The following is a 26,960-nucleotide window of genomic DNA, read 5'->3' as shown; positions in this document are numbered from 1 at the left end:
TCACTATTTTGTGTCACTTTATTGAATGCTTTACTAGTAAGCCCCGTTGTAAGCGGGATAATGTATAGTGAGCAGGTTGCTATGGAGAAATAAACCCCGATGGGATGATATAGGCTATATATAGGTTATACATCCATAACTTCCTCTTGCACCAGAAGGTATTTTTATACATTGCATTTTTTTATTGCATTACATAGTACATAGGATACCTTATATATTTTTTTTTTACATTTTTTAAATTTCTTAAATCTTTTTTTTATTTTTCCCTATTTGCACAATCGCACTGTCCTCATTTGAATCTTTTATTACTGTTTGCACAACCCCTTGTGTGTTCTAAAGAGCTTCTGTAACAGTAAAATTCTCCACTGTGAGATCAATAAAGTTTTACCTAATCTAATCAAATAAATATATATATGTGTGTGTGTGTGTGTGTGTGTGTGTGTGTGTGTGTGTGTCTGTGTGTGTGTGTGTGTGTGTTTGTGTGTGTGTGTGGTACATTATTATTATTATTATTAGTTTTATTATTATTATTATTATTATTATTATTATTATTATTATTATTATTATTATTATTTGTACATCTTTACAGCAATGTCCCACTTCTTTTAAACCGTACATGCACGGTTGCATGCTCATTACATGCTCAGTGCCAATGGGATTAGTGAAGTGGTAGATGAAACCTCTGTGTAAACCATGAAGACAGAAGTCTCCATTGCGTTCTCCAAATAATGGCATTAATTCAGCTATAATAATAATAACTTTAGCAACTTTCATACAAGAAAGGCACCTCATAAGTGCTTTATGACAAAGAAATCATAACAACAACACTGAATGATAGTAATAAAATAAAGTTGAAAACAGAGTGCATAGAATGCATAAAATCAAGTAAAACATGTAAACTGAAATTTACTTTATGAAGTACAGCAAAGTAGAGAGCAAGAAGTAAGCTCCTGATAATTTCCTCTGGTGATTCTTCTGTCTGTCTGTCTGATTCTGTATCAGTGGACTGATTTAAGGTGCTGGATGTGTAAAAACATTCTGAGCAACAAATGAGTGGACATTGGTAACCTGGAAAAAGACCAGATTTATTTGTTCCCTTTCTATTGTAATTTTGCACCTTTTTAAGACACAGAGGTATACGTTACACTTTACAACAAAAGTCAATTTAGTTGACCTGTGAGTCCTGAGTTGACCCTCAAAGGCAGGCTGTCTTTTGAAGGGATTGTAAGAGTCCAGCCGCCACCTTATCCCTCGATAAAAACAAGAGGATTACCCAGAAGACTAGGATTTATAGTCAGAAGGATTTAATCTACAGTACCATTCATTATAACACAATGAGGGAAGACACTGGAGGTGAAAACATTGTTTTTTCATGTGCTGGCCAATTTTGAGATCATTGCATTTATGCAAATTAGTGCATGTTTAATAGGTAACCTATCATTTGCATATTTGAACATACATTTGCATGGATTTTCATGGTGAGATCTATTTTTAAACTATATTCACCTGCAGTTTTGTCAAAATGAGTTTTTCTCATACTCTGATCCTCCATTTAAATCAGCACTCACACACACCAAACCTTTATTCCTTTCTATATTCTTAAGGTTTTTACAGAGGGGTCTGTTCGTGCATCATTCATAGCCTGATTTCCAAAACATTTTATTCCTAAAAGCAAGATTACACATAATGTTTATTAAAACTTGAAATGCAAAACTAATTATCTTAATGGAAGAAATCTGTGGGGAGGTTTCATGGTGATATCTACTAGTTAATTGTTTCACCCTATTCACCATAGTGCCTCTTCTTACTTCTATATTTTCTGTCCAATATGTATGATTATTTACAGTTTCCTCTAACCTTGAAAACATTTATAATGGTGATCAGGGCGAGGCAACAGACACACAACACATTTTTAGTTTCTATCATTGGATATCAATGTGTGCTGTTGGAGCCAATAAGGTACAATTACACTTGCACACAAAGCTCATTTGCTGAGTGCATAATATGGTTGCAGCATTACTGTAAGCCAGTTGTGGAAAGTAATGAAGTACATTTACTTAAGAACATATTTGAAGTACTTGTTCTTAACATGAGTGTGTCTATTTTTAACTTTTACTCCACTGCAACTGATGTGGCGGCTTTAGTTACTGTCTAGGTTTAGCGTTATATACAAAACAAGGTCAGTGTATGAAACATAATGCACTGTTTTATCCAACTGTTGCTTAAAGATGTGTCAGAGATGCAATAATAGCATATATATTTAACAATGTAACACCATGAAAAGGGACATTATGAGTGATTTTATTTTCAGATTTCAGACTCATGTTTCCTTGAATGAAAGATTCATACTGGATACAATTCTTGAAAACAGATGCTGCAGCCTGCATGAAAACAATAATGCTCAGTGCCAACTATAATGTGCCTTTTTGTTTTTCATCTTCACCATATGAAAAACCACGTTTAATGCTTATTCAGAGCCTTTACTCTAGTAAAAGTATAATACAACAATACAAAAATTCTCTGTTACACGTTAAAGTAAATCCACCTCATGTAAAAGTACTGAATGTAAGATGTACTGAAAGTAAAAGTACTCATTCTGCAGTACAATGTCACCTGTGACTGACATGTTGTCATACATCACACTGTAAGATTGTTAATTCTGATGAGTCAGGGTGTGAGCAGCATTTTACTGTCATAGCTGCTGGAGCTGGAGTGACCTGTGGATTCTTTACATGAGTTAGCTGGTTCAGCACTGTGGTTATCAAAGCAGGGTGCTTGGCTCCTCAAGGGTCACAAGATAAATCTGAGGGGCAGGGAGATGATTACTGGGAGAGCAAAGAAGAAGAAAGTTCTGATACACAAAACTGTTTTCAAATCTTTCTTTAATATTGAGAGAGAGAGAAACAACAACTCATAGACATCTGAAACACGCCAAGAAGCTCATACTGCACACAGATTTTTCTAAAGGCTCACAAGGAAAATGCAGCTGAGAGCTCTGGTTAAATCTTTTACAAGCTTCTCACATGTATTTTAATGCAACATGTCATTTGAATGTGAAAGGTGACCTGTAACTGCAGCTGACAAATAATTGTAGGCCAAGTGAAAGATGCTGTAGTTAATTTTACTATACAGCATCATTAAAAAGGAAATAATCAAAGTGCAAGTACTTCAAATTGTAGGCCTACTCAGTTACAGTACTTGAGTAAATGTACCTGGTTGTTTTGCGCAGGTGAATACATCCCTGCAGGAGGTCGAGGAGGCGATAGTCGCGAGTAATGTCGGTGTCGCGTTTGTGCTCCATCACAGAAAACACAGCACACATGAGCTGAACCGCAGCTGCAGCTGGAGTGTTGTCCAACAAGTGAGAAACCCACACACACAGACACACAGGCGAGTTCCTCTGGTTCATTTCCATTTTATAAGCAGAAAATTACGCAGTTTCCCAGCATCTGTGGTGGTGTCCGCGCAGCAGAGGGTGCTGATCCCGAATACACATTCTGGCTGGCAGAAGATGACAGTTTCAAAGTGATCGCTTCACAATGAAACGTGTTGCCAAGCAGAAAAAAGTCTGCAAGTTGACAAGCTGCGGGAGGCTCGCCAGCAGGGTGCGAGTGTCTCAGCTGGACAAAGTGCTGGATGTAGACTGATGCTCCCTGTGCGTGCACGCTCATACACAGCACTGCGCGTGTGTCACTGCTGTCAATCATCACCAACCTTAAAAAAAGAAAAGAAAAAAGAAATCCCTCACTCATCCTTTCCTGCGCTGCTCAGATGATTAGCCCAGTTCTTCATCCCCTTAAAAATCATTTCAAATTGTAGTTAGTTTTTTTTTTAGTTTTAAACATTCAAAAGAGCAATTATTTCTACCAAAATAACCATTTCATTCCATCACTATGAGAATTGAAACACCTCGCCTCTCATATAAGAAAGTGACATATTGTAATGCATCATCTGATCCTTTTTCCACCCTAACGTGTAACATGTAGGAACTGTTGAGGTAGAGTTAAAACATGTGACCAGGGTCATGGCCCGGAATTCTTCAAAGTCAATTATCCGTCTGACATTAGCTGTCCGCGTCCTCACAATCCTCTTCTAATCTAATTTTGCCAGTTTGGGGATAATGTCGGGAAGGTATAAAACAGCACCCAGGACTGCATAAGATGCCTGTGTGGGGTAAGTTAACACAACAGTTGACTACTGGTTGACTTCACACGTCGTCAGCACCGTCCATCGTTTGAAGCTCCAGCAAAGTAGGTGACTGAAGATGGTTTGGGATGGAGGAATCGAGCCCAATGGCACAGAGGGCAAGAACTTCTACATCCCCATGTCCAACAGGACAGGGATCGTTAGAAGTCCCTTTGAATACCCGCAGTATTATATGGTGGATCCCATGATCTACAAGCTTCTCGCTTTCTACATGTTCTTCCTGATCTGCACTGGAACTCCCATCAATGGTCTGACATTGCTGGTAACGGCTCAGAACAAGAAGCTCCGGCAACCTCTCAACTACATCCTGGTCAACCTGGCTGTGGCTGGACTGATCATGTGCGCCTTCGGGTTCACCATCACCATCACGTCTGCTATGAATGGCTACTTCATTCTCGGACCCACCTTCTGCGCTATTGAGGGATTCATGGCCACACTTGGAGGTCAGAAAGGAGAAGCAAGACATTCTCTCTTCACTTCAGTGTGTTTAGAAGAGCAGTATGAACTAATAACTTCTCTTTCCTTCCAGGTGAAGTTGCCCTCTGGTCACTGGTCGTCCTGGCTGTTGAGAGATACATTGTCGTCTGCAAACCCATGGGAAGCTTCAAGTTCACTGGAACTCATGCTGCAGCTGGAGTCATTTTCACCTGGATCATGGCTCTGGCTTGTGCTGCACCTCCTCTTTTTGGCTGGTCCAGGTAATTCACACATTCTCTTAAATCAAATGTTAGTTTTACAATTAATTTCCTGTTTTAAAGAGGTCTGGTGAGATTTCTATATCTCTAAACCACTCAGACCATCAACCATTCAGATGTTCTCAGGTTCTGCAGAGGCTAAATGGATGATTTGCTCTTCTCAAACCTCACACAGGTACCTCCCTGAGGGAATGCAGTGCTCCTGCGGACCCGACTACTACACTCTGGCTCCAGGCTTCAACAACGAATCATACGTCATGTACATGTTTGTTGTCCACTTCTTCATTCCAGTCTTCGTCATTTTCTTCACTTATGGAAGCCTTGTGCTGACAGTCAAAGCTGTAAGTGAAGCTTTCAGGAATATTTTTTGCTCCAACGCTAAGATAAACTAACTAACCAACAGTTGCCACCAATGTATATGGTAAAACTTATGAGATGGCGATCATATTTTTTTTTGTTAGGCTGCAGCCCAGCAGCAGGAGTCAGAGTCCACCCAGAAGGCTGAGAGGGAAGTGACACGTATGTGCATCTTGATGGTCTTTGGCTTCCTGGTAGCTTGGGTACCATATGCTTCTTTCGCTGGTTGGATCTTCCTGAACAAGGGTGCGGCCTTCACAGCTCTGACAGCAGCTCTCCCTGCCTTCTTTGCAAAGAGCTCTGCTCTGTACAACCCCGTTATCTATGTGCTGATGAACAAGCAGGTTAGTTTATATGTTTTCTAGTTTCTAGTATTTGCCTTTTCTCCTATGTTGAACCTGAAGCATTGCTGACTTTGCTGTCTTTGCTCTTTTTCAGTTCCGTAACTGCATGCTGACCACTATTGGAATGGGCGGCATGGTGGAGGATGAGACCTCAGTTTCTACCAGCAAGACAGAAGTATCTTCTGTGTCTTAATCAGGATGACATCCTCAGATCTGTGGATATTTTCCTTTCTGATTGTTTCCAGATTTTAAAAAAGATACAGAGGGGAAAAAAAGTCTTGAACTTTTGCCAAATGGATTCATGGATTTGACAAACGGACTCTGGTCCAAACACACTGAGGAATTCTCTCTCACCTGTTAATATGTATATGTAATACAATGCATTTGCTCCGGAGATGATCAGCATTTGCGTGTCTCTGTGCTTGAAAGCACATATGAGTGTGTGAGTGTGTGTGAATGAACTGTGACTCACTGTACAGCATTTGATGATGCGAAAAAGACCCTCATGTCTCAAGTCAGACTAGACCTGCTGAAATGTGACAACGCATTGTGCTGTGAAGTGTTATCACACATGGGGTATTTTCATGTAATTGTGTGGGGGTGCATATGTTTTAACAGTCTACCACTGTTATCATTTTCATTCATTTCATATTTTATGAAAAAAAAACAATATATGTTTGAGTAGATAATAAAATTAATGCATCAAAATGAAGGTACCGGTGTGTTGATTTTACTCTGCACTATACCAGCTGTGTGAACCAAACTAGGCCTACAGATTCACAGATTTGAGATACGAAAGATTTCAAAGGTTTAGAAGAAGCCTTCGTGTATTTTTCTAGCCAAAAGATAAGAGTATATAAGAGTATTTCTTTTTATTATTTGATGAAGCAATCTTAATAATCAGTGGTTTTTCCTTTAAGTCAAATCAAGTGAGTTCAAGAAAAAACTAGAAACAAAATCCCTTTCAAGGAGGAACAAAAAAGGAAGAAACTTCACTCTGCTGTGGTCTTATTGGCTTTTGGATGAAAATATTGCATACTCATCGTCCCTCACTCGCTCCACTCTCATCATGTCACTCTCAAGTGGCAGAAGAAGGTCCTCAGTGTGACTGTGTGGAAGCTGAAACACGCCTAACACATGGACATATAATCCTGCTGTAATCCCTTGTTATAATCCTTTGGGTGTCCTCTGGCCACCCATAAGATCAGGGGGCATTCTAGGAACTGCTGCTCAGCCAATTAGTTGTCTTATATTCACAGCAATAGCTTTACACTAATTGTCACTTTAACACTTTAGTGTTAAACAGAAGCAACAGAGAGTTCCTGAGGTATGAACATGAGCGAGACACATGGTTTACTTACTCCGAATGTGAACACTTGAACTGGAACTGAACTCAAGTGGAAAACAAATTAAATAACAATGCATGTCTTAAGAGGCTGCAAATTAATCTCACTACCACAAAGCAACAAGACTAAATTAGCTGCGAGTGAAATAAATCACTGCAAGCACAGTATCTAACTCAGGGATTATACCTGCAGGCCTACAGGTACGATTTTACATTTACAGGTTCCCAAAGTTCCTTTTGAAAACGTTTCAGTCAGAGAGAGCTGTAGAAACTAACTAGAAAAAAAGGAGCTATTTCATATGGTTTGGTAATAAACGCACCTCCACAGACCACTATGCTTGAGAGAATGATGTGTATTATTAAAATGTGAAGAAGAAAAAAATCCAACCTGTGTTTGATTCAAGTTTGAAAAATGTTTTCGTGTCTCTGTTCTCATCTCTCAGTTAAAGAAAGCAAGTGAAGAAGAGAAACTTGTGTTGTTACAGTTTAATGGAAAAGCTGTGTTGCCCTCACGCAACACTATTTGTCAGGCTGCACCTGCTGTGGAAGCCCTGCAGCCACAGACACACGCAGGCGAGCTGTATTTCTGATGTGATGCTCTGCCTCCCTCTTGAGGCCAATGTCATCACAGTACATCTGCGGTGCAGCATGCATACTATGAGGTTCCTGACAATGTACACGTGTTAACGTACATTTTGAAATTTAAAATTACACATCATTCCTGCTCTTGTGGAATTAAATATGGCACATGTGTAAAGTAAAGAGAAAAAGAGATGAAAAGATGAACTAGATTAGATTTTTACATACTTTTAAACAAGCTGGCCCCGCGGCTGGAGAGCTTTCAGATGATAAGACAGGCAAATGATGCCCCCTGCAGGTGTCTACGTGGAAGTGAAAAAATTAAATTGCATTGTGCTCAATTTGCATTAAAACTCACAGCTTCTTCATGTTCTGCTGGTGGAAAATAGAGACATGACCAAAGACAAATGTTAGACACCAGCATATAACATGTAACAGCTCACAGGGGATTAATTGTGTATAAATATACCCTTCTCCCATACCCGATAGGCCATCTATCTGATGGTGCAGCCCTTTATTTCCTGCTGATAACCTGACCCTAATTGTCATGCTGAGGGCACACACGCTGTAATTTTCTTCAAAGAGCCTGCTCTGGACACCTGCATGTGTTTAGTGTCTCTGTCAGGGGGCCGGCAGAGACAAGCGTCGCCTCTCTTTGTTCTAATGCTCGGATCAGATGGGAGGAGCTGCATACAGAGGTCTTAATAACAAACTTGGGGATGCACTGCATATATTTCCAGGCTAATGTTCACTGTGAGGGGGCCTGGAAGACGACACCAGCTCTGCTCGCTCAGGCCAAGGACACACTTTGATAAGCTTTGCTGATGAGATAATGTGGAGATATTTAGTTTAGATATTTAGCTATTATTGCCGATGTTGTTTTGGTTGTTGGGGACACAATAGGCACAATCATTTTAAAGATGCATATAGGTTTAAAAACATAGAGCGCCACAATGGATCCATGACATTTTCTTAGATGTGTGTAATTTGATGTCCTCCTTTTTCTAATATCAAATTAATAAATACAATATCAAGGAAGGCTAATCGTTATAATGCCAGGGATTTGATTTCAGGCGTCGCTGAAAAATGGACAAATGAAGAGTCAAGAAGAAAACTGATCTTTATAGATAAAGAAAAATACACAACCGTACACACGACATCTGTGTCATGTCTGTCTGTTCATCTTGGGAGACGGATCCCTCGTCTGTAACTCTTGTTGCGGTTTCTTTCATTTAATTCTTATTAAAGAGTTTTTCGTTGTCCAGATCAGGGGTCTAAGGACAGAGAGTATCATAAACTAAATAGAGATTTTAAAGCCCCTGGAGGCAAACATGTGATATTTTGCTGTATTGCAAATAAAATTGATTTGACTTGACTGCACACCTGTCTGCTGGTGATATTGAGAAAAAATAAAACAATCCTTGGCATTTAATCAACTGTCTCTTTACAAGTCAAGCATAAAGTTGTCTTTCTTGGAAGGCTTTGCAATCTGTACGACATGCTTATGACTTATGAGGGGGAAACCTCAGGAGGAGTAACAGAGGAGGGATCCCACAGAGGGATACAGCAGGTGTCATATGTAGTAAAAAGAACTTTGGCAAATTTGTCAAAACTTGGTGACGACTGCGTCCTCCTTTTTGCTCTGTTAATTAGTTAAAACGCTTATCTCAGGCGCCATCACACGCATCCCATCATCAGGTTTACTTTAAAGCTCCCTCCAGAGCCACGGAGGAGTTTATACACCTGTGCACTCCTCCACATGACCAGTGCATGTGCAGAAACGGTGGGGCTCCCCTTTAAATCAAAAGCAGGCATAAACTTTATTTACAATCTTTTTCACAAACGGCCATGAAGACTGACTGAATTTAAAATCAGTACACATCGCTGATCACAGCTCTGATTTCTCCACTCAACTGTTTGCCATCAACAGATCATCAAACTCTACAGGTTGTGTGACGGCTGGAGTGGAAGTAAGTGGTTTGGAGTATTAGTCTTATGTTAACTGTCTTACACAGGATGAAACAAACACCCTGAGGGATTATCCCTTTGGCCTTTGCAGTTGAGATAATCCTGACACACAGTGTGAGACATGCTTTAATGTCTACGCTGGTGTCTCCACAAGAGTCAGTATTCATTGCTGATTCCCCATACTGCTTCGCACGCTTCTTTCTCAGTACTTCCTCACTTTCTGTCTCCTCTGCTCTGTTCCCTTTTGGAAACGCAAACAGCTCTCAAGAAAAACCATGGTAACAACAGCTCGGCAGTGGCTCCGCTCGCTCTGATAAGACTGAAAACCGGAGTATCACTGAAGACGTCTGCAGAGCAACACTTCAGACACACTTCAAGTGAAACTAAATTTAATACCTGACATGAACTCAATATCACACAACGCACACATTCCAGATACTGCACACATTTTGAACTGCATTTTATGAATTATATACACATTATCTTCCTTGGTGAGATTGTAGTTTTAATGACAGCGTAATGCTGAGGACTGTGGCAATAAAGGTAGAAGACAGTGATGAATCATACGCAACATGAACATTTCAGCATATTCCACATCTAAATTATGCATCTTAGTTTGCTCACTATATCCTTTTAAAAGAGTATTCTTCAGCTTTGACGCAGATATAATACAATGTGAAAACATCTACACACAAAATAATTGCAAAAATAATAACACATTCAAGTTCCACTGAAACAACATTAATTAACCATTTAAAGTCATTAATTTAAAAAAAGAAAGGGCAAACAGAGACACTGGAGGGCCACATTGATTATAATATCAGGAAATACATCAGTAATGATAAAGGGAATAAATTATACAATCAAACATTAAATATTTAGAGCAAGAACTAGAGCGCATTGGTTATATACAGTACATTTCTGAACTCATGCTGCACATCTTCCTTCATATCCATATTCCAACATACAATACAGGGCAAAATGCATGTAATGTATGCTGTACATTATAGTCACTGGCTTCTTCAACCTAAAGAAAAACATAATAAATCAGGAGAAAGTAGTTTAATATCAAGTCCAAACACCCTGTTAAAGCAGCTACATATGCTCATTTATTCTTTGAAATGTTATTTTAATGGATTTCTGGGGTTCAAAACTTCCCAAATTCTCAAAAACAAGAGAATCAAAAAAAAAATCATTTGTTTGTACATTCATCATTATCTCCTATGTAATAAATACTTTGTATCAGACAATGCTTATAATAAATGTAATCTCAAATGTCCTGTAGGTTTAAGATGTATAAGCTAACGTGAGCAGTTATGTTAGAATCTCTGTTAAAGATGGTCAGTTCTGTCCAGCGTCATGAAATTTGTTTTGATGGCCTCATGCTGTTGTTTATGTTGCTTCAGTATTTCATTTATCATTGATTCAGTATGATTAACATCTGAATACTGGTTTGTGATGTGTGAATGGGTGATGATTTGTGCCCTTATGGTGGAGTAACACCAGAGGTGACCACAGATATTCCATCACCTTATGGTTTTTTGTTATTTTTCATTGTTTTAATTGCATTGACCACTCAGTTTGACTGCCGAGTGATTCTTTGAGATGCGCAGAGCAAAAAGCCCACAGCCATATCTGCTGACTGCCAAAGGTCAGCTTGCAGAATAAATGAAAACAAACCAACAAACCAACAAAAACATAGTAGATTAATGCAGTAATGACTTCAGATTTCTTCATTTCAAGGTACAACAGATGCACACCAGTTTATCCATGACCATCAGTGATTTCATTTTATCTTAAGTTAATAATCACGTATTCATGAATTTATAGTTTGTTTATTGTTTATTAAACAAGGGCAAAATCACATCTCATTGACAAATATCATTGGCCCTTGAGAAGCCACTTTATTCTCCCTGTCGTAAATGACCGGTTTGCCGAGATACGCATGTGGTAAGCTCAAGCCTACTTGCGACTGGTTGAAGCTACTTTGCTTGTGGACCTGCTGACCAAAATCCCCTTTCGACTGACTGTAACTGTCCTGTCTGGAGGGCTGCGGACCAAAACTCTCCTCCGGCTGGTCGAAGCTGCTCTCGCTGTAGAGCCGCTGTCGCATTTCACTGGCACGTTTCCCAGAAGCACTCCTTGTCGGATATCTCTGACCTGTCTTGTACCAGCCTGTCTCTTTGAAGACAAACCAGATGTTTCCAACCCAGAGGACGACATTTACAAAACCGAAAACCTGGAGACAGAAGAAGGGGCAGGAGTAAACAGCTTGTTTTGTCCAGTTGTGCATCTCTGCGCTTCGTTTGTCGACTGAACGCTTACCGCAGATGTATTCAGGCGCGACCAGAGAGGCTCCTGGGTGACTGTGCACTTGTTCTCCTGAGCTCTGCAGGCGGAGATTAGCAGAAGCACCTGCGTTGGGTTTGTGGCCGCCTTGATATCAGAGAGAGCTTTGGCCCAACAACAACTGCTGACCAGCCACATGAAGGAGAAGATGATGGTGACAAGAAAATCCTGCTCAGGACAGAAGAGTAGAGAGGAAACATGAAGGACGGAAGCGTGCATTTTGCGTCACACAAACATAATTCATGCTTAGACTTTGTGTCGAGTGTTTGCTGAGGGTATAAACTCACTGACCACGAGCGGGCCTCTGTTGTTCTTCAGGTATTTGTTCTGGTAGAAGACATAGACGATGGTTGCCAGCAGAGAGTACAAGAAAGCGAAAACACCCACAGTGAGGAAGAACTGAGCAGCTGAGGAAAAGTCGCCATCCAGGAAAATAACCTCCTCCCTCTTCGCGTCACACAAGGGAGCCTTGAAATGCACTTCTTGTAATCTACAAGACAGAAAGAGGAATTATTCACTGGCACTCTGAGAGCACTTTCATTAACTGGTTAAAAAAAAGGAGTTCAAGCTCCAAAAAAACATATTGGATACGCAGCTGAGAAGCCTCGCTGTGCTTTATTGGAAATAAGCCTGCGTTTTCTTTCCCGTGAGACTTCTGTGGACGCGGTGTTGCACACAGAGGGACAGATTCCACAAGATTTTTGGAGAAAGGCGCTGCCGGTGAAAAAACTCAGCAGATGTGTGTTTTGGCTTGTCTATGCGGCAAAAGAAGCAACATCTGGAGTGTGAAGCAGCTTCTCAAACTGTGGCAAAGACAGAAAATGTCACTATGAGGGAACCAATTTCATTTTTCCCTGCACACATTGGGTCATGACATTCGATGGCAGGGTTTTCCCGACCATTTTATTAACATTGTTTTCTATGAATTATGAACTCGGTGGGCACGTGGTGCGCAGAGCCTTATATTTTCTTTCAGTCTTAGATCATTTCCAACATTCTGTGTGACTCAAGGGAGAATTGCAATTACTGTGTCACCGTGACAACATTGACTTAATTATAGGTATGGGGAAGGTTTGGTCCCCACATGATGGAGTAGGGCACAATTTTTTTCAAACTGTAGTTTTGTTTGTAATTTGTGAACTTACCTGCTAATTCAGTTGAGCACACTGTGGCAAAGGATGTTATTTTGCAGAGAGTTAAGCAACAATTTGAGGATGCTACTTTTATCGTTGTCATAAAATAAGGATGCTGCAGGGCATATATTTAGCTGCATCTAAAAATACTTAAGGCATTAGTCATTGTCTCATTTTCTTATCAATCAATGTGCAACTCTCTCTCTCTCTCTCTCTCTCTCTCTCTCTCACACACACACACACACACACACACACACACAGTCCTGCTTCCATCACTTTTAGGGACATTACAGACTTACATTGATTTGCCCGAACCCTTAACCTGACCTTAACCCAAGTCTTCACCCAAAAGACTAGAAGAAGACTAGTCCCCCACAATGTGACAGACTTATGTCCCCACAATGTCATTAATACAATTGTCCACACATAGTACACACACACACACACACACACACACACACACAAACACACACGTTTCCATCACTTTAGAGGACACTACATTGACTTTCATTCATTTCCTGGAGTCTTATCCTAACCTTAAACCAAGTCTTAAAAAAAAAAACTCTAAAACTTAATGGTTTACATTATGGGGACAGAATGTCCTCATAAGAAAGGGGTGTCCCCACAGCATGACTAATACATGTCCATGCACACACACATGCACACACGCACACACACACAAAAACTGTAGAGACAATGTTTGACTCAAAACATGAAAGCTCCATTTAAAATGTTTATTACATTAGAACATGTATAACATTTCAGAGGAATTGAAAACTACTAAAATTCTGTTGGAAGAAATTTGGGTTCTTGTGCTATTTATACATGACTAGAGAGGGTCCCGCTGAACTGACACAAAGACACCAGTGTCAAGTCTGCTGAACTGTTAATTAGACACATCTCGGCCGTCACTGACACTGACTCTGCCACACTGCTGCACCACGAGCTCACCACCACAACCACAGACACACACATACCATTCAGCATCCAGATGAAATGGAAATGGAGACCAGTGAAACAAGGAGGATAATTAGGTTTACATCATCTGTAAAAATACTCTTTAGTCTATTATAATCCATCCTAACATTCACCCTGAAATCTTAATGATGTTTTATTATAACTCCGCACACTTTCTTCGTTCACTCAAAATAGCAACAAGGCTGACAAATAGTCCCTCTTTTCTCATCCTCCAAATATCTCAGTACAAACCCAGACGGCCCCATTCAGGTCTGCAGGAGTCAAAATCAAACAGGGGCAAAAAAAGATGACATTTTCTGCTGCTCATCATCTCATCAGTTACATCAAGTTGCGGCAGGTACATGCTGCAAAGAGAAGTGTAGCGATGAAGAGCTGTAACATCACAAGATGCCACCTGAGGTTAAAGCTGACACGACTCCAGGTACAGTTTTGTCTAACGATGCAGTGATTCTTAAATTGAGCTGGCTTTCTTCTTAGCCTCCTGTTGTTATATTGGGAGAAGGAGAACAGCCCCTCTCTGCTGAGCCTGACAACATGATGGAGTGGAGCTGTGCAGCTTTTGGATCTTTTTTTTCTTTTTTTATGTCTGACCAGTTTCCTGCAGAGATGGTCCCTACGCACTATTCACTATGTCTGGTTAGTCTCAAAAGGGACTGGTTTAGGTGTCCAATAAAATCCTTGTCAAGTAGCCTGTTAATTCTCAATTTAAAATGACATAAATTCATCTAAACCAAATCATGAAAGATGAAATCAAATGTCATGAACAATTTATATTTCTTCTTTAGGTATTTGTATGATTACCTATTGAGCTCAAAGGTAATAATCAAAAGTAAAAATAATATGGGAAATGAATATATATATCATGAAAGTTTTCAGTTTCAGACGTTTGGCATGTGAAACACAAGGTGGACGTTTGCAAAAGGAAGCACAAACAACTACTTTACCTGAAAGGATAGCCAAAATTAATGTTGATGCTGAGGTTACTCTGCCGCCTGTCTGCACAGTCCACTTTAACCTGGAGATGACCATAGTATCCTCCACATGTTGCAAAAGCACAGATGGCAAAAATCTATGAAAACAGTAAATAGTCATAAAAGGACCATAATACTGCATAATGCATCCACATCAATAAATCACAGGACTGATTATCAAGACTTATAATTGGCTTGAAAACAAAACCTGAATAATTCAAAGGTCGGAAGACAACTAACAGAGCTGCTCACTGTGCGCTGGAGGTGGCCACAGCGGTACAGTGAGATTCAATCTGAGGATGCAACACAAAGTCTGGAGTCTCTTGCTCTTTTCATCTCCACTGCTCAAAAGCAGGATGTGCATATGAAGAATGAGATATTCACTCTGTGTCAGCTACTTCGAATAGATTTTTCTTTACTTTGGCACAAACTGCACTGACGCTAAACCAGCAGGCGGACATTTCATCAAGTCATTTTTCACTCTGCAGACCATAAACGGATCAACATTGAGATCACACGAGATACTGTAATTCATGCACTGTGGTGTGCACTACAAGTGGACAGAAGCAGGAATCACTGTAGCCAAAATGCACAGATAAACGAAGGCTGACAAGACGAGAGAAATGACACTTACCGGGGCGAATATAACCATACACATTTAAAAATCACAGATCTCAAGTCCAAGTCCACAAAGCGATGACAGCTTTTGTCATCAGGTTTGAAATGCCACTGATGTAGACAGGAACAAGAGACAGACTCTTTCCAGTGGAGGGGAGGGCTGACAGGCGTGATCTTCCCCAGGGAGGAGTCTGAGGTTGTCCGTACCTCTTCATTTTTTCCAAAAAGCCGCAATAAACTGTAAATACGTATAATAATGGTGTGAATGTGTGCAAATAACTTTTTCCCTGTTATTGTAATAAGAATAAAGGTGCTGCTCTCAAAAAATCTTTTTTCTACACAAGCTTCATCAGAAACATGCAACAAATAGAAATGCATCATTGGGTCACGATTATCATGGCTACAAATTTGGACCTCTTTAGATAAACTGGAGGATTAGGTGTTCCTTTGTGGGCACTGGGAAATTCCTCATGTCGATTAAGTTAGATAAACTGTTTAAAAATGCATTGGTCTGTGTGAAAAATGCACCGTCAGAGGGCTGAAAACAGGCCTGGTGTTTATATGATGTTTTGCAGAAACATGGTTCCACTGGATGACTTCAGCATATCAGCTATGTTCCTGGACGTGAGCTTCAGCTGTGTCTTAATAGAGTTGAACTAAACCTTTCTGCTTGTGTTACAGTGCCAGATTTGAAAGTGATGAGATGTTATACATTTAGATTTTTCATCCCAGGGTTGCTCGTCATCCTAATCCAACCAATAAGAGAAACACATGATGTTTGCTTATGACTGCAGTTGCTCAGCTTTCCTAAATTGATGATTTGCTGTGGAAATGCGGAAAAGTCATTGTTCCTGAATTCATGTGTGGTTTTGTGGGTAATTCATGGAATTTATTTGAATGGATTAGACCAACCTATTTCCTCACTGTGGTTGAAAAAAAAAAAAAAAAAAAAGTGTGTCCTTCTACACTTCTGTACAAAAAGGTCATGACCTTCTTCAGTGGATTAAGTTTACAATATTCGTTCATTTAATGTGATTTAACACGTGAAGCTGAATGATGAAAACCTCAAGAAAATTAGAGTAACACTGTAAAACTCATAACTATCTGGCAGCTCAAAGACGTGCTCTTATTCATCAGCTTCATCACTAAGAATGGACAAAAAACATGCTTGAGATGTATTTATCATACTATGGTCTGATGAATAATCACACTTAAGCATTAGAAGTGTTCCAAGCTTTGCACAAGTGATGTTGGGATCTAATCAGGGACATGGTTTTAGGATCAGACAACATGATATCTCCAAAACAACATTTATTAGTGTCATTGAAATAGTAGTTAATCAATGCTTAATGTGCATTTGCATTGTAATCATTGGGATACTTGAATCACATTTCATTTTATTTTCTAATGAACCACTGACAGTCAGGCTGTTTAAAAGGACTCTGCTGACCTCTTTTGGCACCAGATCTGTACTGCAGATTTATTTTTAAACAAGGATCAAGGTGACGCTCACACTCCTTTAAAGTGCTGCACAATAGCCGCAGCTATCACCACATCACTGGATGATGTGCACTTTAAAATGATAATGATAAACATTTTCATAGAGTTCCTTCATAAACAAAGTGTTACTTAAAGACATAATGGGGGCAGCAATATAGGATAAAAGCAGCAATAAAAATACTGGATTTACAGTAAAATAAAGAAGAAATTGCAAGATTAAAAGTAAAACAATGCAAAACAACATAATAATGATCAGAGTAGAAGGAGAGTATCACATCACATAGGCCTAAATAAATGTCTAAGACACTGGTTAGTTGAACAACTTTGTAAAATATAACAACTGCCGGATGCACACTAATCATTACTGTATGTCATCCAGCTCTATTTTATGTGTGATATACTCTTGTGAGGTGAAAATGAAATAAAATAAGGTATCTGTCCAGGTTAATACAGGCTGTAATGTCAAGCTGCTGTATGTTCAACACTAACGAGAATGCAAATTAGAAATATCTTGATATACTTTATGAATTACTGGAGTATAAGTAGAAGTAAAGGGGCCACTGGAAAGTTGAAGCAGCCAATTTAAGATTTAAAACATGAAAATCAGTGGCTGAAAAAAGTCATCAGAAGTGTGTTTTGGGAAGTTTTTTTTTTTTTTTAAAGAAAGTGACTTGGATTGATTCACTCCCTCTGGCAGGCTTTTCATGGCAAAATGACTGATCGCATTTTCGGTCTACACTGAAAAGCAAACAGAAGAAGTCTGTGCCAAGAGGTCACTGGCTGCTTTTTGGCTGATATGAGGTGAAAGCATTTGAAAGGTACCAAGATGCCAGGCTCAACACTGCGTTTAGTAATCTCTTGACATCAGTTCTGGATGTGAGAAACCCTGTGCTGGAGAGGACTCTGACAGGAGCATTAAAAATAGAAGCTGATGCAGTCGTCTGGATGAGAACAGATGAGGACATTGAAGCCGTCTGTCCAGTTTGGCCAATGATAAGAACAGTCTGATTTGGAGTTTTTTGTAATCCGCAGCTGAAAGAAACAGGACAAATTAGCTTTAGACCTGATGATGACGAATCCAATTTCTTTTTTTTTAAATAAGGTTACTGGAGCTGAGGAGATGCATGTACATCGATTCATATTCAAATATTCAATAACTGTTTTGTTGTATTTTGAATAACAGCAATTACTAAGCATCACTGAGATTCAATATCACCTGAGGCAGGCCCTATTATGAGGTGCATTTGTGGCCATGACTTGTAGAGCAGCCCTATGTCAAAATTTTGTTTAAAGAGCTGTATTATTTTAGTTGATATTGTGCTCACACCGTGCATGCTGCACAAGGTATTTCAGCAAACTGGTTATATTGCTCATGTAATCACACGGTTAGGCTTATTATTCAGCCAGCAGGGGACAGTACTGAGCTATACTGACTGAGAGGAAAATCTCTGAAGCTGCAGTGATGAGCTCTTCCCACATTTTCACTGAATTTGATCGTTCTTCTTTCTCTAAAATCCAGTTGATGGTTGTGTCTCTGGTATGTGCAATAAGCTGAATGCATCTCAACCCACTAACTGCTCTGTGCACTGGTTGGATAAATCGTATAGTCCAGCTGATGAAAAGATTGTGCTGTCCAACAGCCGTAGGGATTTTTTTTTCGTCATGTTAAAGTGGTGAGGCTCCAGCCTCTCGCTGCATTATTAATGACTCTTTTTCTGGCAACATCTCCCCTCTCTACCCTGAAAACTGTGGGAGGAAGAGACAAGCATAAATCTGGTGGTTTTCATGAGGCCTCCACTTATCCTGAGCAGAGACACATTCAGTGCTCACTAAAGAAATGGACTGTCCAACGAGATGATGTAGTGTTTTTTTTCTTGCAGAGGACCACCTTTGGCCTGCAGCAAATCTAGACCATGCAAAGATTCAAGCCCCATAATTAGGGCTGAGTGTATGCAACATATGTTTGTTGTGGAAAAATCATTCCAGTGTAGCCTGAAACCTGAAACTGTGCAAATAATCTATAAAAGTGAGCACAGTTCATTCCATCTGTATTTTTTGCTGTTAAGGAAAGAAAAGGGAAACTATTATGTAAGTGAGTAGGAAACAATGTATTCCTACATAAAAGGATGTCAAGAGAAATGAAAAACAAATGAAACAAAAGACTAAATTGGTTGTTCTGGACCTGCTGGGATCCCACATTAAGATTAATGTCAAAGAGGGACATGAAAATATCAGAATTTCTTTTTCTATTTTTGTGCTCGGAAAAAAAAACACACGAGAGACCGTGTTATATAAAAGGATTTGTACAGATTGGTAATTTCTTCCAAACGGGCTGCTCCTTACTCCTTACAAGCCAATTATCTCCATTTTAAACTGTTATGCATTCCACTCCTCTGCAATCCATATATAGCCAGTCAATTTCACATTAAAAAAAAAAAAACATATGTTACAGTGCATAGCTTCAGGATGTAGACACATTCTTGGTGGAAATGTTGAGCGTCATCATAGGGTATTTGCTGGGTGTGAAGCCCTCTCTGAGACGGCTATAGTAGCTGCAGCAGTGCTGACACTGACCCTATTCCATCAATCTCGCATTAAAAACGCTCCCAGCATTTAAATATTTCAAAGAGCTCCTCAGCTAACTCCAGAGAAGCTCCGAGCCTCAGTGTGTTTGTGTGTGTGTGTGTGTGTGTGTGTGTGTCACTTTCACTCTGACAAACCCTGTTTTAAAATGAACCTAGAGCTCCTGACTGGTGACTAAACACTAAGATGATACCTAAAAAATACAGAGGTGAATAATACAAACTTCAGTGCACAAGACGAATTTGTTTCTGCATAAATAATCACACATTTCACATCTCCCACTCTCCCTGTCACTCTTTAAGAACATATACTGAACAAAATAAACAAGCTCTGTGCATATGTTGAACTGCAGGAACCATAAAGAGACGTCGTGAATATATTATCATGCAGCTACTCTGTGATGTTTCAGCTGTGTCTGGTGCGTCACTGCGAGCTTTACATACGCTGCCTGTGTCAGCTCTCCAAAGGCACCCGCATGACAGTGTGCAGAAGACGCATGCAGGAGCACATCAAAGTGCAAAACTCACTTTTTTCGGTTGACCCTTGCATTCTTCATCGTCTCAAATTGCTTAGAGGCCGAATTAATGGGTTGAGATGATGCTCAGACAGGCATCAGGTGTGATGATAAAGTGAGGCAGTTCCCCGTAGAGCGTGGCTACAATTAATAATGGATATCTAGTGTAGGGTCAAAGGAAGTTCAAAAGATTCATCTCATCTCTGCTGATCATAGTAGATGTAGATCTAGAGGTAGATCTCACTGAGGAGTCAGTTTATTTCTCCAGGCTGAACCGATCCAACAGGGAATCACTTTTTTTTCCATTAACGTTTATTTGACAGATATGCTGATACAGCATTTGTGAATATACATAAAGTCGAGAAGTGTTTGTGTGACTAAATATCATGTGAGCTTTTATTAAGTGACATAACCTGGAATTTTATGAACACTGAAATTCATCTTTTCAACATCAATTGAGAAAATAATCTCACCAGCAGATGGATTTTGCCCAGTTGTCATGGAAATGGAATGATGTTCAAAAGCACTTTTAAGTAGCTATATGTATTTTCAATATTTCAGTATTAACTGATCACATGGCTATTTGTATGTGAAACTTGTTGCCTGAAAGTGACAAACCCACAAAGAATTATCATGCAGTTGACCATTCTCTCAGCTCTGTGGAGTGTTTTAGTGTCTTTCGGCTCATTGTTTTGGTTCTCCAGGCTTGATTTTGCAGTTTGCTTCACTCTCATCGCTCTCATCTGTGTTTTCAGTCGTTCAAAAAACTGACTGCACTGTTAGCTGGTGAACATACTTGAGCATTTCATAGATAAAGAGCCAAAATTTTCCCTCAGGAGTTAGTGGAGACCAAAACAGAGCTAAAAACAGAGTGAATCTTGGACTTACATTTGTGGGGTGAACACAACTGTGACTCCAAATGAGTTATTATGTCGTTCCTTTTCTGCTGCCTGTCTAAATAGGCAACTGTTTGCTAACAAGTTTGCTATATAAGACAAGAGAGACTTTATTATCAGTTCAGTAGAGCACACAGAGGAACAAAACTCCGTTTCTCCTGGTCCCTGGTACTTGTTTCTACCAGGCGGAAACCTTTGGTGCTGAAAAATGAAGCCAACGCCCAAGTGCCAAACACTGCAGTTCCTCGAATGGCCACTTGAGGCTCCAAAAGCAAGTCAATTCCCATAGACCCCCAGATTAAAATGTCCAAGTTTACAGCAGAAACAAACATGTTTACAGCCTGAAACAAAAAACAGTTTTAGTCCCTGTAGCTAATTCCCCCTTCCATGACAACGGGGGTGCGGGGGTGAATCTTTATAGAACTCACTTATCCAAATTATTCTAAGCCTTAAAGTTATGCTTAATAATTTGCAGGTTTCAGCAGACTTCATTTGGCTCGCCTCTGCTCCACCCACGCTCCACCTCTTTGCCCATTTTTGGATTAGCTGGAATAAGGCACTGCCAAGATGCCATCGGCTGGAGCCACAGTGACTGAACTTCCCAATAGCTCTTCAGAAACCAATGGGTTGCGTCACGGAAACTACACCCATGTTGTTTACAGTCCATTGATTCTACTGCATGCAAATTACCAAAAAAATCTGTTATTGCAGGTTTAAGGACCTCTTGCCCATGTTGGCCTAACACCTACGGTACAAAGTTCATGCCTGGAAACAGCAGTCGTCTTTTTAGCAGCTGTTCTGGAGCTTTTGAAGCTCTGGAACAGCCTTCTTCATCAGGATTGAGCTTTGAACCTCAACTGGGTGAACTCTGTCTGCTGATGAAGATGGATTGATGATCAAAAGCTCTGGAATAGCTACTAACTGGGTGTTGTGGTGAGATTGTTCAAAATTTTGTGAACATTAGTCTGACAATAAAAATTTACAGCAAATGTAGGTATAGATGGTCTTCTTAAAACCAAAGCTGCTGTTGCCCAACAGAACATGTATTTTATTTTTCCATGCTTCCCTTTGTGGTCTGAAGAACATCAACATTTAATGTGTACACACTCTGGTTGAAGTAGGAAGCAGGGCAGAGAACATCAGTCAATTATTAATGTTTAAAAGGTTTGGAGAGTTGCATTGCTGACGTTAGTGCCGGACCAAAGGATCTGAAGTGTGCAGTCGCAGAAAACGGAGGGGTGTCACTCTACTAACTGCCTCACCCATTAGGAATAGGCCGTGGCCTGTTGACGATCTAACGAGCTGAGGACTACGGGGAACACAGGCAAGCCTCATGCTGGGACCCCACAAGGGCAAGCTGTGTGAGTCAAAACTACTGAGGGACTACTGCCAAATCAGGGCAAGAGGAGACCCACTAGAGCAAAACCGGTGATGAGGAGTCCTTGAAAGCATGGTTACCTGCAGGGAATTTGCTGGTCAGATGAGTATGGCACATGTGGAGCAGCAGCTAGTCAGTCCAGCTGTCAGATTCAATTTCATCCAGGAGGTGAAGTAGGTAGGCCTGCTCATCCTCTGTGCATGCTGAGTTCACAATATAAAGGCTGTCATGGGTGTGCTGCCACTGTAAGCACCATGATGGCCAGGGAGGCGAACATAATGTAAGGGCAAGGGGGGGGGGGGGGGGGGGGGGCAAGCAATAGGAAGGCATGAGTTTGGAGGGAAAATAACAATAAACCTTGCCATAAACCTTAAAATATAATAAAGATGAAATGGTTTCCACCAGAATGAATTGTAAAGGATGACATTTTTAAAGGTTTTGGGCCCTGTGTCAAAATCCATTTTTAAGACATTCATTATTTTAGTTTACATTGTGCTCACATAATGCATAACACTACATTAAGCTGTGTTTAATTAAATGAGTTCAAACTAATGTAAATGGAAAACATGGGTCAGGTAGTGTGATTCCAGTTGGTCTCTGGGTTTACTTGAAGATGCCTTTATAGTCTGGTGTGTGCACTGGATTTAATGGGATCTAACCCACCTACCACCCTGTGTAATAAGTGTGGGGGGGTCAAAAGCACATTTTAGCCCTGGGGCCCTGTAACACATTCAAATCCGTCCATGCAGTAAGCCATGACAGTGCGGTAGTGAAACCAAAGCAGCAAAATCTAAGTCATCCATCATTTATTTTATGATTTACTCCTGTTACTCCTTCAAACAGGCATATAAGGCCAAAAAGGGCTAAAAAGGAGAAAAGAAGGAGATACCAGAGTTAAGAATAATCCAGTCAGGAGCAGACACTCAGACTGCCTCCATTTTTCACAAAAAATCCCATCAGCAGGGGGAGGTATAATTATCAGTTCAACTACACTATGTTGAGTCTGCATTCTTTTTATCATGTGTCGTTACTTTGAGCGTTCAGGTTTTCGAGGTGATGCAGTTGGTGACATCTTCTGAAATGTGTGGTCTCTTAATAGTAATACATGTGTTCCTCAATCATGTGTTCCACATCGGTGAGTTGTGCCATATTAATTTTTCTCAAAAGAGCTGCTGTCAAAGTCGTCTTTGCATTTTCAGTACAATTTCTCTGTCATGTCGGTTGGTGAATACCATCTTATAACACCAGCTTTATCTCGTTAAGGCCAAAGATACGAATAATACTGGTCTAACCCAGAATATTTAATGCACATTTATGTTCTGGAGCTTTCGGGATTGTGTAATGCGATAAAATTAAAGGGAAAAATGTTACCAATCACTGTCCTCACAAGCAAATGTACAAAATGAGTTGTAAAAACCTTGTGTCCTGTGTGTGTGTGTGTGTCTGTGTTTGTGTGGCCCAGTTGCAGCGTTTCATTGTGAGGGACCTCCTTTTATTTGTAGGCTGCAATGAAAGGATGTGAAAGGTCACGTGACCGCGTTATACCACGGTGAGAAAGAAAATCATAAACACTGTCGCCTCATATCATGTTTAAGTGTGATACACCGTAATTCATGGGGGTGCTGCATCAACACTTGACTGATCCTTCTGTTCAGCTTGATTAATAAGTATGTATTTATTAGATGTGCAGCCTGTGCGTCTGCAGCGCCGCGCAATCTCCTGACGAGATACCAGCACATGCTGCAACAATCAATTTCCCGACCGGGAGCCAGCAGACAGAGAGCGAGCAGCTGAGACTTTATGGCTACCCCACCCTTCACCGACGCACGGTGCGGGGCGACCCTGCTCTGACAATCTGCATCCTGCGCGCAGCCCATCAGCTGAATAATGTTCCCCATTTCAGTGACAATATCAGAGAAATCCTGTGGCAGCCATCTTAGGTGTAGCGCAGCAGCACGCCCGGATGGGAGACAGGACGGGTAAGGGCGCGTCCTGCGCTCTCTGTTCCGATTCTGCGTTCAGGACCGCGGCCAGCTCCCCGTCGCCTGCCGGGCAGGGAGAGGCCATCGCCCGATTTCACCGAGAGAGAGAGAAAGGAAAAAGCCGCTCTCCTTCCCCTCATCTGTACACTACACTCCCCTGCCCCTCCCCTCTGCTCCCTTCTCACCTCCCCCCTCTCACATCCGCAGCGGTGACTGGCCAATAAAATACAGAAACTACGTAGGCACCGACGAGCGCTCGGCGCAGGCGGAGAAAGCTCAGTGGGAAGCAGACTAAAACCTCCTTCAGCATCACTCGTACTGCTGACATCTCTCAGCGAGCGAGTACCAATCAGGGCCTATCCCTGTCTCGACTTCGGGCATATTCTACATGAAACCTAGCCACGGATAAAACAACGGCGCAGCCATCATCGGGAGCTACATTAACAACCTCCTTGAGTAGGTCAGGGTATCTGTAGGGACGCGTCACCTCTAGAGCAAGATGCTAGACCCGTCGTCCAGCGAGGAGGAATCTGACGGGATAGTGGAGGAGGAGAGCAAAGAGGCGATGGCACCCCAGGCCGGATCCCGCATCTCTCCGAGCAGGACCAGCGAGAGCTCGGGTGGACTAGCGCCCAGCAGCAGCCGCAGCAGCGCCCGTCCGACCAGCCCGAGCCCGTCAGCCGCCAGCGAGGAGAAGGAGGACCTGGAGAAGCTGCAGAGGGACGAGGAAGAGCGCAAGAAGAAGCTGCAGTTGTATGTTTTTGTGATGCGGTGCGTCGCTTACCCATTCAATGCAAAACAGCCCACAGATATGGCAAGGCGACAGCAGAAGGTAAGGGCCCTCGGCTGCACTGGCATAATTAATAACCACGCGCTGACGAAATGCCTCCTTGCACATCGCAGATGTTGTCATTGATGACCTACATAAGGTAGCGAGAACACAGAGGGGCTTCTGGCCGCTAGGCCCGTCCGGTGGCACAGCACGGTCCCGGTGTTTGTGCTTTTGACGCAAAATGTTGAGATCCTCGGAGCATGACGGCGAGCGCTCAAAAAAACCAGCTCCGAGCTCCGGGTGGTGGAGGGACGCATGGTGCTGCAGAGCTGCAGACCGTGTGCAGCCCGTGTCGCCTCCGTACACGCGCTCCCGGCTCAGATCAATCCCGGCAGAGCCCATTCACCGAAAGGGCGTTCGAGCGATGGTGGATGGCGATCGAAAAACGGGACGGCGTCGTTGTCCTTGTCGAGCTGCAGGTCCCGCTTTCCACCACACATGCAGCCGTATGTGGCTCCATGTCCTGGCGGATGCTCAATTCCGACCCGTTTGCGCCATCACTCATCCCCTCAATTTGGCCTCCCAAGGTGACTTTTAGGCACGGACCTCTTGAGGAGGGTTGCTTAATAGCCTTTCTCCTCTGCAGGCGAGCCTGGCTCCTCCCGACGGGTTACAGTAAATTAATTTCCCGAGAATTTTTCAGTGTCCACACATTCAATTTGCTCCACGATTTGCAATAGGGGGTCAGTATTATGAGATTAATGCCAGGTACTGTAAGGGACAAGGCCCTCATCCTGGTTTCACGTTGCTGCTGTGATGCTCCATTGATGTTGAAGCCAGTTTTGGGTCATGGTGTCCTTACTGGCAAAGTCACCATGCACAGGCCCTACTGTACCAAAGGAAGGTTGAATTGCTGGTTGGCCCCAGTTTATTGTCCTTTTGTGCATTTGTCTGTCACACCAGAAATAGGTCATCTGCGATTTGCACTTCCAGGCTGTGATGTGAGCTTTCTGTCATGAATTAAGAAATGCGGCTTTAGATGCAAGTGATCAACACGTTTTGTGTCGGTTTACCTTGACACTGTGAAGGCACCCATCATCAGCAGGCCTGCAGGAGCAGTTTCTTGCTGCTCTCTTCACAAGCCGTGAAGTTGCATTCAGTACCTGCCGGCCATCCATTCAGCCCAGTTAATCGATGGCTGGGCATCACTTAAGCGAGGAAGCGTAAACAACAGCGTGGACATTGCTCTTGTGATTGTTGTTTTTGTTCAACCTGCAGACAATTTGTATTCTGCTGGACACAGTTGAAGCCATATGGTCTGAATTTTCTGCTGACTCATGCACAATTGCATGTGGGTGGCATAAACCACAGTGTTTCCATCTATTTGTTTGTTTGTAGTCCCGTTCAGCGTAGGTTACTGATAGTCTAATGCACGCTCACTAATGCACTTTCAGATCTGGTAGCTCAGGCGGCCACAGTGCTCTGCTGTGGGTGAGTGAATATCTGGACAAGCAATCCGATGCTTGCTGTCAGACCAGGAAATCAAAGTGTGTCTGCCTGCCTACAGTCTGCCGCTAGGCTTTGATTTGGTCCAAATTTGCATCCTTTGGCTTAAACCAGTCCCTTCAGAGGAATTACACACCTTGTGCAAAATTAAATGACAGCAAAATCGTGTGTTTTTTTTAACACATTTAACTGGCTTATTTGCGACGGAAGATGATAATTCACTACAGAGTAACATTTCACAACACAGAGCACTTAAATGTGAGTCGATTACTTTCTGACAGTCCTG

The 26,960-nt window shown here is 41.5% G+C and overlaps 3 protein-coding genes across 9 annotated transcripts in view; 2 read left to right on the top strand and 1 right to left on the bottom strand.

The window, feature by feature from the left end:
• Nucleotides 1-4,175: 4,175 nt before the first annotated feature.
• On the top strand, nt 4,176-6,302 carry LOC121618495 (green-sensitive opsin-like). The gene is made up of 5 exons (XM_041954010.1): nt 4,176-4,649; nt 4,736-4,904; nt 5,077-5,242; nt 5,363-5,602; nt 5,697-6,302. Exons 1-5 carry the CDS (start codon nt 4,265-4,267, stop codon nt 5,793-5,795), a joined length of 1,059 nt encoding a protein of 352 aa, XP_041809944.1. The 5' UTR covers nt 4,176-4,264; the 3' UTR covers nt 5,796-6,302.
• A 5,053-nt stretch (nt 6,303-11,355) lies between these two features.
• LOC121623044 (synaptoporin) lies at nt 11,356-15,583 on the bottom strand. The gene is made up of 5 exons (XM_041960171.1): nt 15,560-15,583; nt 14,899-15,023; nt 12,135-12,333; nt 11,820-12,011; nt 11,356-11,733 (listed from the first exon to the last, which is right to left on the bottom strand). The coding sequence occupies exons 1-5, from the start codon at nt 15,581-15,583 to the stop codon at nt 11,356-11,358; spliced, it is 918 nt and encodes a 305-aa protein (XP_041816105.1).
• A 9,312-nt stretch (nt 15,584-24,895) lies between these two features.
• The window catches only part of cadpsb (Ca2+-dependent activator protein for secretion b), a 65,851-nt gene continuing 63,786 nt past the window's right edge, over nt 24,896-26,960 (top strand). For all 7 annotated transcript variants that reach the window (XM_041944610.1, XM_041944593.1, XM_041944602.1 and 4 more), the window contains exon 1: nt 24,896-25,228. In XM_041944610.1, the coding sequence (XP_041800544.1) occupies nt 24,896-25,228 (333 nt within the window). The remainder of the gene's footprint in view (nt 25,229-26,960) is intronic.

Source organism: Chelmon rostratus, chromosome 2 (genome assembly GCF_017976325.1).
Source record: "Chelmon rostratus isolate fCheRos1 chromosome 2, fCheRos1.pri, whole genome shotgun sequence".
In the NCBI taxonomy this organism is placed as follows: Eukaryota; Metazoa; Chordata; class Actinopteri; order Chaetodontiformes; family Chaetodontidae; genus Chelmon; species Chelmon rostratus.
Note: the sequence above shows the minus strand (reverse complement) of the source record. Positions and strands in the feature narration are given on the sequence as shown.